We start from the raw sequence: 17,397 nt of genomic DNA, 5'->3' as shown, positions 1-17,397 counted from the left end.
CTGCGATTTCCTGGCCTATAGCTAATGTGTTATAGAAACAGAGGCTTCCCTGTAAATACACAGTTATTTGCTGTGTTGGTGGTAATGCAGATGGTTAGGAGCTCTCTTTAGAGTGTAACCTGCAGAGATCGGACAGGGCAGCTTACCCTGTGCCTGGAATACAATAGCTTACTGCAACAGGTGATCCAATAACTGCTATACACAGCTTTTATGTTGTGCTGTATGCACACATAGCTTTTGAATAGCTCAAAAAGAGGGGCAGTTATTTGCTCATTATGCCAATCCAGGAATGGCCACATGGAGAGACTAACCCCTGTAGACGCAAGTCAGCTGAATGGGTGCATTAGTCATACCACACCAGGTAATTCAGCAGAGAACTGGAGGAAATAAAGGGTGTATCCTATACGCTTTCCCTGTGTGCTGCTGTCACACTTTTAGGTAGATCATTTAATATTTGGGCTTTAACTGCGGCATATACAGACCATTTGCATTATTCAGGAAGGGTTACGGGTGCGCATAAAAAGGATTTAGGAAGCTGCTCATGCATTTTGAAGGTGCTTTTCACCCTTACCTAAAGCAAATGGCTTTTCCTTATTCAGTTTTATACATTTTGTGCTCCTTAGTGTTTATAGTAATTATCAACATCAACATTGGTTTTTAATGTGAAAGAATATTTGATGAAACAGTTTGTAAAAAGCCTCACAGAACTGCTGAGTGGCTAGTGGTACACATATGATGGACATAAAATATATATTTTTTTGTTTTTAAAGAAGGGTTGTAAATAACATGATTGCACATAAACCAATAGAAACATCTGTTTGCATTGGGCTGCAGCTTGTACATGGCAGTTCAGTATATATTAAAATAACCTGATGTGAGATGAACAGGGACTTTGCTATTGCTGATTACTTTTAAAAATGAGTTTCCTGGCCATTTTGCCTTTAGAACTTTTGGTTTCAAAATAAGAGCACTGAACAAGTTCTGAACACACAGGGACATTTATTTCCTTTTTTTCTCATGTGAACAGAGAGTAAAATGTCATCTTATTTATTTTAATTTAGGTTTAGTTAAAAAAAAAAAAAAAAAACCTGCTTTGTTTAACTAGATTTGCATTGCATTAGAAAAACACTTGCTGTTTTTTACCTTTTAAACCTTTTTTGATTACCATGAACTAGATCAGGGGTCTCAAACTCAATTTACATGGGGGCCACAGGAGGCAAAGTCAGGATGAGGCTGGGCCGCATAAGGAATTTCACAATCGCGGCGCATCGCCGCCTCTGCACGCCCCTTTCACCCTTCCTTCACAGAGAGGGGCGGGGAGAGGCGGAGATCCGTGCGGCGATTGACGTCAGGAGGGGCAGAGTTGAAGCTGAAAGCTCTGCCCCTTCCAGGAAATGCCAGCAGATTGCCCCCCGGGCAATATGGGGGCTCTGCAGCCCTCGTTTAGCTGCGGGGATGCGGCGGATTACTTGGGAGCACTGAAGCTAACTATAAGGAAGCTTTTGCCAGCGAGGGCCACAAAATATTGTATCGAGGGCCACAAATGGCCCGCGGGCCGCGAGTTTGAGACCCCTGAACTAGATGCTCTTGAGTACATTGACAACACTTGCCATGTTCCATTTTATCAAGGCTGTCAAAGGGTTAAAGCAAGCTTAATATCAGTTGCTATAAGCTTGTATTAAATCTAAGGTGCCACCTCAGACCTCTGTTTAGGGGTGATTGAGCACATCTCCAGCCACCAGATCGCTCATATCCACTTCAAATGAGTACCACCTACCTGCAGTCCCTACCACCTACCTGCAGTCTTTACTCTCCTTCTGTCCTCAGTCACTCACTTCAGGATGGCCGAGTTGTGATGGGATGTAGAAGTTTGTATTCTCCAAAATGGATCTAAAGGCTTTCATACTCAAATTGTTTCCCAATTAGTCATTCCTTATTCTGTATGAATAAAGTAGATTGCAACTTGAAAACCATCATTCTCAACAGCTTAATAGAACTTTTATTTGAAGACAGTTGTAGGGGGTCCTGTTGGTCACTATGTGCCTTTCAAAAACAAAATAAGAGACAGGGCACCAGGAGCCCTATATAGTTTTGTATGTCAAAACAATAGGACAATTATGGTTCAATACTTGCAAATCTAGGTTGTAACAGTGGTAACCACAGTGATGCACTTGTGAAGAAAACTGGTTAGTCTCAACACAGGTGATCCTTGAATCCAAGTGGTTGCTCCCTAAAAATAATGAAGTGTTCAAATCTTACTGTGTAACTAGTTCCTATTAAGTGTCCTCTGTAGGAGTGGGCAAATGAAGGGAAGGGAGCAGACACCCCAGATGTAATAAAAAGTCTAAGAACAGTTTAAATTAAAAGAGGTGGCTTACTTGAAAGAAATCGCTAACACAGTTACTGAAGTACGGTAAGCTATGTTTATTGGGAATGCTACAACGCGTTTTATGAGTTAGAACTAAGTGTCTTTGTGCAGCAAGCAAATAGCTCAGAGATCCCATTCCACACTAGGACACTCACTTTGACCAGAGGAAGTGGATCTAGTGTGTGAAATGCCTCTGTAGGTTTCCCAAAACATATTGCTTGCTTCAGTTCTTTTGCGTTAAGTGATACCTTAAGGTACGCGTAAACTGTTCATAGACTTTTTTTTTTTTTTTATTACCCCTTCACTTGAGTGGGGCAGTGACCTGTAGAGTGTACAGCCGCCTAGACAGAACACCTAGAAACACTGCCAGTGTACAGATTTATTGATTGTGAATACATGCTGGACAATACACAGCAGGAAGAAAGTGATCCACCTTGTATTTCTCATCTCCGTTAATTTGTTTTTTTTTGTTGTCGTTTTTTTTTTTGTTTTTTTGTATAATTGAGGTGGCAATTAAACGCAATGAATATACAAAGACATTTACTATACTGTATTATGAAAATACTCTAGCAACGAGGAGGTGCCTAGAGGACAAAAGTAAATAAAGTAAAAGAAAAGTCTGTAGGGCCCTTTTCCACTAGCTGCGTTTTTGCCAAAAATGCAAAACTCATGCGTTTGCTGATTCTTAAAGAGACACTGAAGCAAAAAAAAAAAAATGATATTATGATTTGTATGTGTAGCACAGCTAAGAAATAAAACATTAAGATCAGATATATCAGTGTACTTGTTAACAGTACAGGAAGAGTTGAGAAACTCCAGTTGTTATCTCTATGCAAACAAGCCATTAAGCTCTCCCACTAAGTTAGTCGTGGAGAGGGCTGTTATCTGACTTTTATTATCTCAACTGTTCCTGGACTATTTCTTTTTCCTCTGCTAGAGGAGAGGTCATTACTTAACAGACTGCTCTGAAAGACTCATTTTGAATGCTGAGTGTTGTGTAATCTGCACATATTATAGAATGATGCAATGTTAGAAAAAACACTATATACCTGAAAATAAAAGTATGAGAATATTTTCTTTGCTGCTAATCTTCTAGTAATTATTCATAGTACACAACCAATTTACTATATCATATTTTTTTTTTGCTTCAGTGTCTCTTTAAGTGCAGCCTGTTTCAAATAAGAATCTTGGGTGGCCTTTTCCACTCCTGCGTTCCGATATTTTTTTTTTTAAACGCAAATACATGTCTGTGCGATTATGATGCGTTTTGCGTTTCAATGTAAAGTATATGAACACATGAAAAACGCATAGAAATGCGTTTGCATTTTGTTGTGATTTAACCACTAGTATCTATTTTCAAAAATCAAGACAAGACTTGCCAGTCAGAAAAAAGGCACATCAAAATGGGTCAAAAACACAAACGCATGTTTTTTCAGTGGAAAAGGGCCCTAAAGTAGATGCACGTATCTCTGACTGACATTGTGATAGCTATGCTTTATTGAAAGTAATGTGTCAGAGGTCACACCTGCTTCCTTTGGTAAATGTGGCTGTACTCGCATTGCAATGAAAGTAACCTAGTATATACCTCTTGTAATGACAGCCACCTGACAGTATGGAATAGTAATCTTTCACACTGAATGCGTGTTGTAAACCTCTATATTTTACAGCTTACAGCAAAAAGTCCAGAAATGTTTAGAGGATGGAGTCCGAATCCCTATCATGGACACCAAGCAGCTACAGATTGAAAACGAACAGCTTCGAGAGCAGAATGAGCGTGCAAACAAGGTGAGGAAATAATGGACTCTGCAACCTATCTGTCTCAAAGTATCATGCAGCGCATGCTTTTATCAGTGCTGACAAAATAATTATGGTGCTCTGTGGAACACAAAAGAAGTACATGTATGTTCATAGAAATGTAAACCTGAGCTTTAAAAACATGTTTATTAACTTAATATTCTGTCTTTTAGGTTATTGACAATCAACAAAATCAAATTGACAACCTTTCTACAGAAATCCAGGTATACATTAGCAGTAGATTTTACATTGCCTCAATTTTCATGCTCTATCCGTAACAGCTTGGAAAAATATCATGCCTTCTGGGCTTTTTCATGTTTGTGGAGTAAAAGTGTAATCCCAGGAATAATAATAGTCATATATAATAAAACCGATGATGAAATTCAAATGTATAGCCTATTGATACCTTAACCCTCCTGGCGGTATGAAAAATTACGCCAGGAGGCAGCGCGGCAGTTTTTTTTTTTTTTTTTAATCATGTAGCGAGCCCAGGGCTCGCTACATGATAGCCGTTGCTCAGCGGCATCCCTCCGCCCGCTTCGATCGCCTTCATCGATCTCCGATCAGGAACGAGATTTCCTGGAGGGCGACGGGGCGTGATGACGTCACCGACGTCGTGACGTCATTGGGAGTCCCGATCCACCCCTCGGCGCTGCCTGGCACTGATTGGCCAGGCAGCGTACGGGGTCTGTGGGCGCGCCGCAACGTATAGCGGTGATTACCGCCAGGAAGGTTAAAGTAGAACTCCAATCATGGAGTCCTGATGTAACCTGTGCTGAGAAATGCAAATACAGGTGCTCTCATCTCCAGTGAATGGTTACTCTAGTGACAGATCTTCCATGGAGCCACTGTTGTCACCTCCAAAATGGCTAATTCATCCAGCGCAGATACTTTTACAAATATGTACCATGGAAGTAGTGGGAGCTGCTTTTATTGATAGGTTGGCTACCCAATTAGCAGTGTGGTGTCTAGAAGTTGTGAGGTGAACTTGGTCATCTGTGGAAGGGTGACAGTGGTGCCAAGGAATATGAATAGAAACTATTGAACAAGAAGGGGAGCAGAAAGACACTCTCTGTGAAAGTAAGTATAACTTTCCCAGCTCTGCCAGCAGTTTGGTTGCTTCCTCCCTTAGAGCCATTACCTGGTTTTGCCATCATCCTCCCCTTACTCCCTCCTGTAAAACATAGAGAGGAGGACAGGATCACCAAAGAATGATTGCTACCCTACCCCAGCACCTTCCTGGGTACTTTGCAGGTGACGATAGCCTAGAGAGAGAAGACTTTATGATGAATCTGGCCAAGCAATATCTGACATTAGCACAAGACGTAAGCATTTCCAATCCAGTTATTCGGGTAGTTTAAACAAAAATAAATCTAAAATCATTTATGTGCAATCATAGCTATGTTTAAGAAATGCAAAATGATTACAGACCTATCTGTTGTGTAGACTTACCTGCTGGCTATACTAATATTGCCTTTCCAGAATGAAGCTGTTAAGCAGTTCCTCTTTCCTCTGTCTCAGATATTTGCAGGAGCAGACTTCTCCTGCAATTTGAAATGAAATAACAGTGTTGTGGGTCAGCACCACACAGTCCAGTGCTTAATAGGGCTCCCAGGAGACAAAGAAAGTAAACCCATTAACCCATTCAGGCACTTTTTTTCACCCGTGTTTCTGCTTTTAACTTACAATGGTTCTATCACCTGTTGGAGCAGAGTGGAAATTTTAATTATAGTTTTGCTTTAAGGAGTACAATATATACAGACAGATGGAAAAAGGAGTGGATAAGGAGACACAATCATTGGCAAGCTTCTTGGCTTTTTTGCCTCTGTTTGTAGGACAGCAATATTTTCTGCTTACTAAAGTTGCATGATGTTTTACTTTTTCCCGTACTGAGCTTGAGCCAGACAAGTCCTCTGCAGCACTTAAAAGGTTTAGCATGGGTGTAACTTAGTGCCATATATACTCTGATCTCTAAAGAGTCATTATTTTTTGTTATGTAGTTGGTAGTAAGACACATATTGCTATTCAAACTTGTTTTTTTATAATTAATTTTCCATTGTGTTTTAATAGTTTCATGGAAATCAATAAACTTCAAATTAGAAGCTGAGTTTGAAGCAAATATTGAGCATGATTGCTCTTGGGACTTCCATAACTGTGTAGATAGGCAGCCAAGCATACACAAGCCTCAGAGTATTTTTTAGCTCTTGATTAATAACAAGAGGGATTTGGGTGGGTAGTTTCATTATTCATTGTCTGGAATGATTGCCTGAGGTGGAGTAAACTCTAATTCGCTGCCAGTGCACGGAGTTGTCCTTACTGCTTGATTAACTATGTCTTGTGTCTGTAAATCAGCTTTTGTACTTTTAAATACAAATAGAGGGTATTTGCTGTTAGTCTTTATTACAGACTGTGGCTCAAGATTCATTTAGACACGTGTTGCACTTTGTCATGATTTCACAACCTGAGTTTTCAAATCGCCTAAGCAGCTGGATGATCTGCTTGCAGCCTTTGGTTTCTGTAGATGAGCCCTGAGCTTTTGTGCTTACAGCAGAGTCCAGAAGTTGCCTGTCCTCTCCTTTCTCCTCCACTGCAATGTCTCCTCTGTAGGAGAGAAGTGGCTGCAGTACAATTAGGGTAACTAAAGAAAGACCTATAAAGGGGAAGAAGGGTGCGTACCATGCTTTGTATGTGTGGGGGTATATGTGGGTAGCTATATAGTTTACTTGGTGGGTGAATGCATCATATTTATGTGTGAGTGGATGCAGTGTGAGCGTATATTGTGTGCTGGCTCTTCCCATGCGTAATGTGTGTGTACATTGTGATTGTATTTGAAGGTACAGCAACAATGCATGTTTTGTGGAAACCCACAGAGGGAGTCAATGCACTGCAGAGACCCCAATTATCCCACCTGCGAATGTGTGCTTTATGCAGAATGTGCACTGTCGGTGGGCCTTGAGGACAGGTTGAAGAAACACTGATTAGCTGTGAACAAATGCATCGCAAATGTCATGCAAACACATTGAAATTGCAATGGGTTCATGTTGCATTTTGCCTCTGCCAGCGAATGAACTGTCTAGTGAGCTAAAAGCAGTTAGGAGTTTGACTACTAATGCAGCAACATGGGACAAGCTGTTTTTGGAACAATGCAAGCCAAAAGCAAGTTTCAGTACTCTTTAAAGGACAACCGAGGTGACATGTGACATAAGATAGACATGTGTATGTACAGTGCCAAGCACACAAATAACTAGGCTGTGTTCCTTTTTTTTCTTTCTCTGCCTGAAAGAGTTAAAATCAGGTATGCAAATGACAGTTTCTGTCCGGGTCGGGACCAGGTCAGATTGGGTCCGACTATAGCATAACCCTCGCTGATAAGTAATTACAGCCATAAAATACTTTCCTGTCAGTAAATTTTCTTAAAGCAGGAAAGAGATAAAAAGGGACAATAATTCATAGATTTGAGCTCTCGCATACTTCAATAAAGGTGTAATTGAGCAGTGACAATGAAACAGTAAAACGTAAACACTAGATTTAATATAAAATAAAACTCTGGGGTATCTAAAAAAAAATCATTTTTAGGAGGCGGATGATAGATACAATTGTTTTTCTCATCAGTTTATTTTCACCTCAGATGTCCTTTAAAATATATACAAAACAGTCCACAAGGGGTTTTTAGAGGAAAAGCATCAGTCTTTTAATTCTTCATAAATCTCAAATAAACTTGATTGCAGTCATAGGAGTAAGATATCCAATCCCAGAAACAAATTATGCCTGACACGTGTTTCACGGGCAGAGGCCGCTTCCTCAGAGGCAAACAAGTGCGTTCAATCTGTTAAAAATACATAATACATACAAACATTGTTGTCAGCACACCTACCCTGCATCAGATGCCTGTGTTCAAATAGGGGGGTCATAACCCACCTAGGTAAAGTTATCTTACCAATATAGACCGAACAATCCAAACAGCGGGAAAAGGATGAGACACAATCTAAAAATAATACATAAAAATGGTGTTAAGGCCTACTGGAACAAACTAACCACGTACATTACAGTGGGTACAAGTAGGAAAGAACACCAAAGTGTCACAGACCAACTATAATCTAACAATACCATTATTGAGTCATATGTGGTAGTGGCAATAAGATGTCTGTATAATCCATAGTAATGCATAAGACGAGGTCTCAAAGCAGTCCATAATATCAATATGTTGCAGTTTAAAAACTAAAAAGTAGCATGGACCTGTATAAACCCACAGTCATGTGTGTGTGTGTGTGTGTGTGTATATGTGTGTATATGTATGTGTATATATATATATATATATATTATACATATATATATATTATACATATACATGCGCACATACATACATGCGCACATACATACATGCGCACATACATACATACATACATACATACATACATACATGCGCACATACATACATACATACATACATACATACATACATGCGCACATACATACATGCGCACATACATACATGCACATACATACATGCTCACGCACATACATACATGCTCACGCACATACATACATGCTCACGCACATACATACATGCTCACGCACATACATACATGCTCACGCACATACATATACAAATGCACACGCACATACATATACACATGCACACGCACATACATATACACATGCACACGCACATACAGATACACATGCACACGCACATACAGATACACATGCACACGCACATACATATACACATGCACACGCACATACATATACACATGCACACGCACATACATATACACATGCACACGCACATACATATACACATGCACACGCACATACATATACACATGCACACGCACATACATATACACATGCACACGCACATACATATACACATGCACACGCACATACATATACACATGCATATACACATGCACACGCACACACATATGCACATACATATACACACATACATATACACACATACATACGCACATACATATACACACATACATACGCACACACATTATATATATATACACACACACACGAGAGAGAGGATAAAGACCCATCATAGTTAACACCTTTGTCTCTAGTGCATACACAGGCCAAGAATTCAGACCCAATTACAGAGCTGTGCAAAAAAACCTATGTAAGTGCGAAAATCCTGGCCCAAAAAGTCTCCCAGTGATATACATATATCCAACCTACATATAGTGCACTCGTAAGACAATGAGTCCACAATCAAGCCCAGGGCAGTGTAAAGTAGAATAGGTAGAGTAACCAGTGAGAGATATAGAGAGAACAAAAGATTACATGGTATAATTACCTAAGATGCTGTCCAAAGTGTATAATCGCACGCCAGGTGCTGCTGTCTGCAACCGATACAGTGCTCTAAATGATGGCTCCCCCAGTGCACATAATGGCCATCGCTCAGTGCAGTACTTAAGCGGCCCCCTAGTGGCAGCCTCAAAGTAATCTAAACTGAAGTGCCAACGGCGACCATAAGGTCGCATATAGATGATTACAGTGGTGAAGTATGAAAGAAGCTTAGGATGCCATCTAGTGGTCAGAATCTATATTACAGAATACACCCAATTCACCATAATATACATAAATGCAGCCTAGTGTACTGTATAGAAAAACAAACCCAGAGGAAAGCATTAGTTAGACCAAACACCATAGAGACTATGGTAATAGAGTTGTGGCAAGATTATTAAAAGCAAGTTAAAGCTGTTACACCAAATATCATTCAAAATTCAAACCCTGCATTTAACTTAACCACTTAACGACCGCCTAACGCCGATAGGCATCAGCAGGTCGAAGTGGTGTTACCATGGAAACGGCCGTTCCATGTCAGTTCACGGAGGGTGTCTCTGTGAACAGCCTGCGAGCCTCAGATCGCGGCTCGCAGGCTAAATGTAAACACGCGGGGAAGAAATCCCCTGTGTTTATATCATATCGTGCTGCTGGAGAGGGAGGGAAACAGAGGGAGGGCTGAAATAGCTGCGAAGGGGGGCTTTGAGGAGCCCCCCCCGCTAACCACAAGTAGCCGGCGGCAATCAGACCCCCCCCCAGCAGGACTCCCCCCCCCCCCCCCCCCCCTAGTGGGGGAAAAAGGGGGGGGGGAGGAGTCTGGTCGCCCTGGCCTCCACACAATCTGTGCTGTGGGCTCTCCAGCCCGCTCAGCACAGATCACCATAAATGAGCCCGGTCCTCAAGTGGTAGGCCTCGAAGTCCTTCAGAAACAATTATACGCTTAGAGCTTAAAACACTGTGAACTCCGTTTCTGTCAGGGATTGGCATAGGGGCCTTCATACAGATCACGTCTTTATTAAAACATAATTAGAGAAAATACCTTTTTGAATATGGAGAGGTCCTTTCAAAATTCTGTGCTGCTTTATGGGCAGATACGCAGTTCTTTTTGGAAATGAAGGTTTTCTGTTGGAAGTGTCCGAAATTGGTTTTAGTTTGTACTGTGGAACAAATGTCTATCAGAAGCTGTCGTTGAAAACTCAGTAATTTTTTGTACTTGTTTCTTTATCAAAGACTGGCATTTTTGAAACTAGCAATCACTTTAAGTGTGCATCACCTCACATATTGTAAGTGTGCACCTGTAGTACTTGTTGCTTATTTCTCTTTTGTTGTCCTGTTTAGGCACTAAAAGATGAGCTCTTTCAGGAGAGATCGTGTGCATTGGAGCTAGAGAAGAAGATAACGCAGCAAGCAGATTGTACAGAAAAACTCCGCACTCTGCTCCTGGAGGTAAGTTAAAGGGAAGGTCCAAGCAAAAAAAATAAATGAGTTTCACTTACCTGGGGCTTCTACCAGCCCCATGCAGCCATCCTGTGCCCTCGTAGTCACTCACTGCTGCTCCAGTCCCCTGCTGGCAGCTTTCTGACCTCGGAGGTCAGGGCCGAATTGCGTACATTTTTACACATTCCCGCTAGTGCCCCAGGTAAGTGAAACTCATTTTTTTTTTTGCTTGGACCTTCCCTTTAAGGATCCCATCTCCAGTGCATTACATTAGTCACATTGTAGCTATCACCATATAGCACATATAGGGCCTGCCAAATCTTTCTATGTGGATGCGCTACTCTGTTCTACATTTACAGATTACCTATTTGAACATGGACACTATACACACCTATGAAGACTGTTGCCCGGCAGGCTTCAGGACTCAATCCCTTGGGTGACGATGCAGGGCCGAGGCTATAGATGCGTACTGTTGGTGTGAAGGAAAAGGAGGTCTGACAGAGCATTGCACAAGCAGCATCTCAGGGGTGATTAGGAAGCCAGATTGCTCACTGACACACTGAGGGGGATAGATTGCCCCCGTGCATATGCCAGTTATAGGCCGCCTTGCCCGATTTTACTCTAGCGTGTGTATGTTGCATATTGATATCATAAAACAAGCTCAGTAAATAGACTTTTTGCTTGTTGGGTTCACCTGCTGGATGCAAACGATGGGCATAAAATATTGATATGTAATATTGATTTACATCATATTAACAAAAAAACTTTCTTCTACAGACAGTCATAATAATAATGAAAATATACCATTAAAGTAAAACCTTGGTTTGCAAGTAACTTGGTTTAAGCAAGACAAGCAACAATTCTTTTGAAATTTCACTTGATAAGCAAGGAACACAACATACAAGCACAAAACGTTTACATGCGTCACGCCATCACTTCTGAGCCAATGGTTCCTCTTTCTTTGATGCTGCAGGATTGTACTTACCAGTAATTGTACTTAATCTGAGTATAGGGACTGCACAATGCCATATTTCCGTGAAATCCTCAAAAATGTGCAAAAGCAACTGTCATTGAATAAGCTCCTGTGTTACCAGCCAGAGATTGCAGAGGGGTGGAGGGAGGAGTGAAGTTTTCACAGGGTGAGGGCTGGAGATGCTATCAGCTTGCCTGTGTGTAATGTGACAAACAGAGCATAGCCGCTCTCATTGTATCACAGGAATAAATAATCATAAACTGTTGAAGCTGGATTTGCCGTGTAAACTATCTAAACTTTAGGTTAGATATATACTGTAGACAAGCTACTTGTTATAGTTACCGGTAGTTTTTAATCTCAGATTCGCTTTAAAGCTACACAATTAAAGGCTGGGTTGAGCTAACCGTAATCATTCTGTTAGTTATAGTGAAAGTCTTTTTTTTTTTTTTCTTTATACAGTGCAGTACTTTGTATTAGATAGGTCTCTATAAATGTTTTTGTATAGTGGAATGAATTGTCTGAGTTTCTATTAATCCTTATGGGGAAATTTGCTGTGATATCAGAGTGCTTTGGGTTACAAGCATGTTTCCAGAACGAATTATTCTTACGAACCAAGGTTCCACTGTACTTTAAAATGAATGATTCTGCGCTACGTGAACATCTATGCTGAGCTGTTGAGCCACTGTATTAGTTGGTGTACATGTCTTCTGCTGCCACGTTTCCCCATTACATTAGAGCAGGTGGTCCATTCCGCTGCTCATCTTCCCTAATTGACAGTGACACATAAGGTTTTCAAGGTAACAGCTCCTTTATTATACCCTGCTGTGTAGCTCAGCCTTCAGATGCTTGATTTTCCTGCCAGTATAAGTCTAATCTTGACATAGTAATTCATACACAGTACATCTATATAAATAGTCTAGCTAGCTTGCTGGGAAATACAATGCTCTGCATTGCGAATCCAGCTTTTAAAAATCAATACGTTGAAAAGAAAACATTTTATAGCTGTGTTTATGAGGAAGGCTACGTACCCTATGCATTGTTGCACCATGGCGAATGTGTAACCACTGATAAAGTACTATGGCATAGCCGAGAACCTTATCATTGGAATCATGAAAAATGTTATAGTTGTTTGTTGGGTTCCAAAAAAAATCATCAAGCATAGGGATCCACCATGTAACAGATACACACCTTGTAGTTACGGTCTTCTGCCTCTCATGTATAATAATTTTGCAGGAAAAAAAGTGTATGTGTGTATTTTTTATAGAAAGTTACTAGTGGGTAGCAAAGGTCCAAACAAGGCTAGTTTGAGTTGGAAACCGCTAGTTTTCAGCCATTGAATGCAATGTGCGATGGTATTTTTTTTTACTAGTTTCTTTAACATTTAGCACATTATGTATCAGAGTAATTCTCTGACCCTAACATGTATGGGCAGCAGAATATCCCACCTGTCTGGGCTGTCAAGCAAAGTCTTGTAGGAAAAAAAAGAGAAGGAACCTGGAGACGAGTAGAAGAGGGGCAGCTGTATTTGGCAGTGAGAGTTGCCATAGGGATGATTTGGAGAATGTAGACTGGGTTGTTTTGTGAGTACTAGTTTGATTGGCTTGTGTTTTGTTCAGCATTGCAACAGTAGCCTCTATGGATATATATCTGCAAAGGCTGCTATATTGTGCTAGTTAGTGCAGTAGCCACACAAATTAGATTTACGTTCCTGAAGTTTACGTATACCTTTGACTGATTTACTATCAAAACCTCTGTTGCCGCTATAGGGGAAAATGGCTGACCCCTTTTTGTTGGTTTTCATTTTGCTTTTTAAGAAAATACACACACACACTTGCATGTATGACCATGTAATATAACATTACAGAAATGTTTTCTTTTTTTGTATACCAGCAAGGTCCAAGTGCTATGCAGTCGGCACATCTGTCACTGCAATTTAATTTCAGCAAGCGGTTTACTGTTACTGGACACCAACTTTACCCATTGTTTGTGGGTGGTAATGGGGGAAATCTGCCTATCAGATAAACTGCATATATGCTAAATGTGGTGATAAGGTCTTGCAAAGTTTTCCTGACTTGTTGAAGGTGCTGGACACCGGCAGGAAAGTCTTCACACGTTTCCCCATGTCCTGCAGGGCCAATGCAAGTCTAGCTAATCAGCAGAAGCGAGAGAGGCATGCAGGTGCATGGGTGCTAACCTTTAGGGCACAGGCCAGGCTGGTAATGTTTTCTGAGTTATATGAATATGGGAGAGCCATATGCACTGTAATCCTTCCACTGAAATTTCTGTACAGCTGTTTTTTTTACTGATATTTATTTTTTTCTGCTTTGGTCTACTTCTGATGCTTCTTTGCCATTTTATATTCTTGCATGGGTGGGGAATTCCTGGGACTCCCCTCCGTGTCATCGCATGATGGAGAGGCTGATGTGACTGGCTCCTTTATTGCTGATCTCACAGCATTGTACAGGGCAATGTTCAGTATTTCCTCCTGAGCATTATCCTAGAGAAATAACGTGGAAATTGGTGAAAAAATAAAAACCCTTTTTTTCATGAATAAACTACGTTACATAGTTACATAGTTATTTGGGTTGAAAAAAGACTTGCGTCCATCGAGTTCAACCAGTGTCTAATATTATTCTGAGTTACCAGAGCTGATAGAATAGGAATTTGAATCTTGAAGTCGCCTATTTGTGTCTCATGTGTTGGTACATGTGCTGCTGATGGTGGAAGTGAGTGAGGATTCTAAAACACCAAAATACATTTTGTAGTATTCATTAGTGGACTGTACATCTTCATCCGCATCCAACCCAGTTCTTTCCTGCTCAGTGTGTAATAAAAGCATTTAAAGAGAACCCGAGGCGGATTTTTAAAATCTTAATAGGACACAGAGACAGAGGCATGTTCTGTGCACAATGACATGCCTCTGTGTCAGGGCTGTGGAGTCAGATGATTTTTGTACAAAATCTACTGCCCTTGTAAGTAAGAGTCTGAGTCTGAGCCATTTTGGGTACCTGGAGTCGGAGTTGGAGTCGGTGGTTTCATAAACTGAGGAGTTGGAGTCGGATGATTTTTGTACCGACCCCACAGCCTTGCTCTGTGTGCTTCTGCTGTCGTCACCAGTTGCCCCCCCCCCCCCCCCCGGCTCTGCATTCCCCCCTGAAAATAGCACCAAGCTAGCGACTAAGCGACTATCTGCTTGTCGCTAGCCTTCTGTTTACATGTGTCAATCACTGCTCTTTCATTACATGGCTCTCCCCACCTCCGCTAGCTTCCTCCAATTGGAAGCTAAGCCGCGACCCAGGAAGTACTGTACTGGAACTAATGTAATGGAAGAGCAGTGATTGACACATGTCAGGTGAACAACAGGTTAGCGACAAGCAGATTGTCGTTATCCTGGTGCTATTTTCAGGGGGGCAACAGAGCCTGGGAGAAGGGGAGACTGGTGGCGACAGCAGAACGGCACAGAGGCATGTCATTGTGCACAGGACATGCCTTTGTGTCCTATTAAGATTTTAAAAATCCACCTCACCTCGGTTCTCTTTAAAGGAAACCTAAAGTTACAAACAAACAAAAAAAAAAGTTGAACTCACCTGGGGCTGCTACCAGCCCCCTGTAGCTGCTCTGTGCCCGCGCCAATCCGGAACGATCCTCGGTTCCCCCGCAATGACTAAGTTTCATAGCTTGATTGAGGGCATGGCCAGGGCTGCACAGCTGCAGTGGCTGGTGACTGATTTGGTCAACGAAATCAACACTTTGCACTCTCCACTGCGGAGAATCGTTCTGTGATAGCGCTGGCACAGGGTGGCTGCGGGGGGCCAGTAGAAGCCCCAGGTGAGTTAACCACTGTGCGACCGCCTAATGCAGGATGGTCGGCGGCAGATTGGCTCTCTCATTCCTAGATCATGCCGTATGGCGTAATCTCGTGAGGAGCGAGTGTAGACGCGAGAGAAAATAAAAACACACAATCACAGCGGCAATCAAATACTACCAAAATAAAGCTCTATTTGTGGGAAGAAAAGGAGGTAAAATTAATTTGGGTGCTAAGTTGAATGACGGAACAATAAATTGTTAAAGTTGTGAAGTGCTGAACTGTACAAAAATGGCCTGGTCACTAGGGGGGTATATACCTCTGGTCCTCAAGTGGCTAAACTTAGTTTTGTTTTTTATGACTTAAGTTTCCTTAAAGTGTACCTGCGGTAATAAAAGTGCCCCAACTGGCTACTTACCTAGGCAGAGGGAAGCCTCTCTATCCTCCAGAGGCTTCCATTGAAACCTGATCAAGAAAGGTCATTTCCTGTTACTGATCAGGAGCAGGTGGAAGATCGGTGGCCTCATAGCTTTGCACTACATTAAACATTACAAAGCTAGCTTTTGACTTTTGATTTAAAAATGTGATTGAAATGGATTGATGAAAGTTGGTAAAACAGTTGCTACACTCAAATGATTTCTGATCGGGTAAACGTTTATAAGTGTATAGCTAGCATTAGTGTATAGAAGTCATAATCCATGGATGGCACATAGTTGCTGGTACTATACAGATTTTCCTTTCTTCCTTGCAGAATGAGAAGCTGAAAGAAGAGAACCGTTCCATATGTACACAGCTGGAAGAGCTACTCATGTCCCGACAACCCCTGTCAGAGAAGATGCCAGTAGCTGAGCAACTGTTTAAGGAGATGTCCCACTGCTTGTTTGACTTGAAAGCTCTCTGCAGTATCCTCAACCAGCGAGTTCAGGGAAAGGAGCCCAATCTCTCTCTGCTCCTGGGCATTCGCTGTAAGTGGCCTCCTCTTACAGTTTGGGGTCATCCCTTGCTGTTCCTTCTACCCACATGAAAAACTCCTAGGGTGCAGGAGGCGGTCTTAAAGAAAACCTGTACTGAAAATAAAAGTCAAAATAAGCATACACAAGTCATACTTACCTTCCATGTAGTCTACTCCTCAGTGTCTTTCTCCATTCCTGCGTCCTATTTGTTCACTATGATCAAGGGAATTTTCCGTCCTCCATTTTGAAAATGGCCATTACCCCATAACAGCTTTCTGGTCAGCATACTGTTAAACTGTAATATCACCCACTTGAGCCATAGGGAAACATGGACATTACCTGGTACATCAGTTTTCCTCTCAGCTATAACTGACAGCAACTGATATTTTACTGACAGCAACTGATATATTTCAGATCTGACAAAATATTGTCAGAACTGGAAGGGATTATTGTCAGAAGAAAATGGTGAGCTTCTGAGAGGAACTGATGGCAAGGTAACTGTGTAATTTTCATTTGAAGTTACCTCATGTGTTTATTTTAAATATTTTTACTCAGTACAGGTTCTCTTTAAGTTTTCCTTTTAAAGTGCTTTGATTTTGTCCATAGCAGATGTGAAAATATTGCATATTTCCTGAAGGCAAAGTCATTAGTATTTACAGTATCTAGTTGCTTTTAGCATATTGCTTTTTATTACCATTCTGCTGTCTCTTAAAGGGTACATTTACATATAAAAGCTGCTGCAGGAGAAAAGCTAGAAGTGGCCAGTATT

The 17,397-nt window shown here is 41.3% G+C and overlaps 1 protein-coding gene across 2 annotated transcripts in view; it reads left to right on the top strand.

Moving 5' to 3' along the window:
- The window catches only part of CEP85L (centrosomal protein 85 like), a 273,930-nt gene that overhangs the window by 254,031 nt on the left and 2,502 nt on the right, over positions 1–17,397 (top strand). For both annotated transcript variants that reach the window (XM_068231365.1, XM_068231364.1), the window contains exons 9-12: positions 4,036–4,153; positions 4,336–4,386; positions 10,799–10,906; positions 16,427–16,640. In XM_068231365.1, the coding sequence (XP_068087466.1) occupies positions 4,036–4,153; positions 4,336–4,386; positions 10,799–10,906; positions 16,427–16,640 (491 nt within the window). The remainder of the gene's footprint in view (positions 1–4,035; positions 4,154–4,335; positions 4,387–10,798; positions 10,907–16,426; positions 16,641–17,397) is intronic.

The sequence above is a fragment of the Hyperolius riggenbachi genome, chromosome 4, assembly GCF_040937935.1.
Source record: "Hyperolius riggenbachi isolate aHypRig1 chromosome 4, aHypRig1.pri, whole genome shotgun sequence".
In the NCBI taxonomy this organism is placed as follows: Eukaryota; Metazoa; Chordata; class Amphibia; order Anura; family Hyperoliidae; genus Hyperolius; species Hyperolius riggenbachi.
Note: the sequence above shows the minus strand (reverse complement) of the source record. Positions and strands in the feature narration are given on the sequence as shown.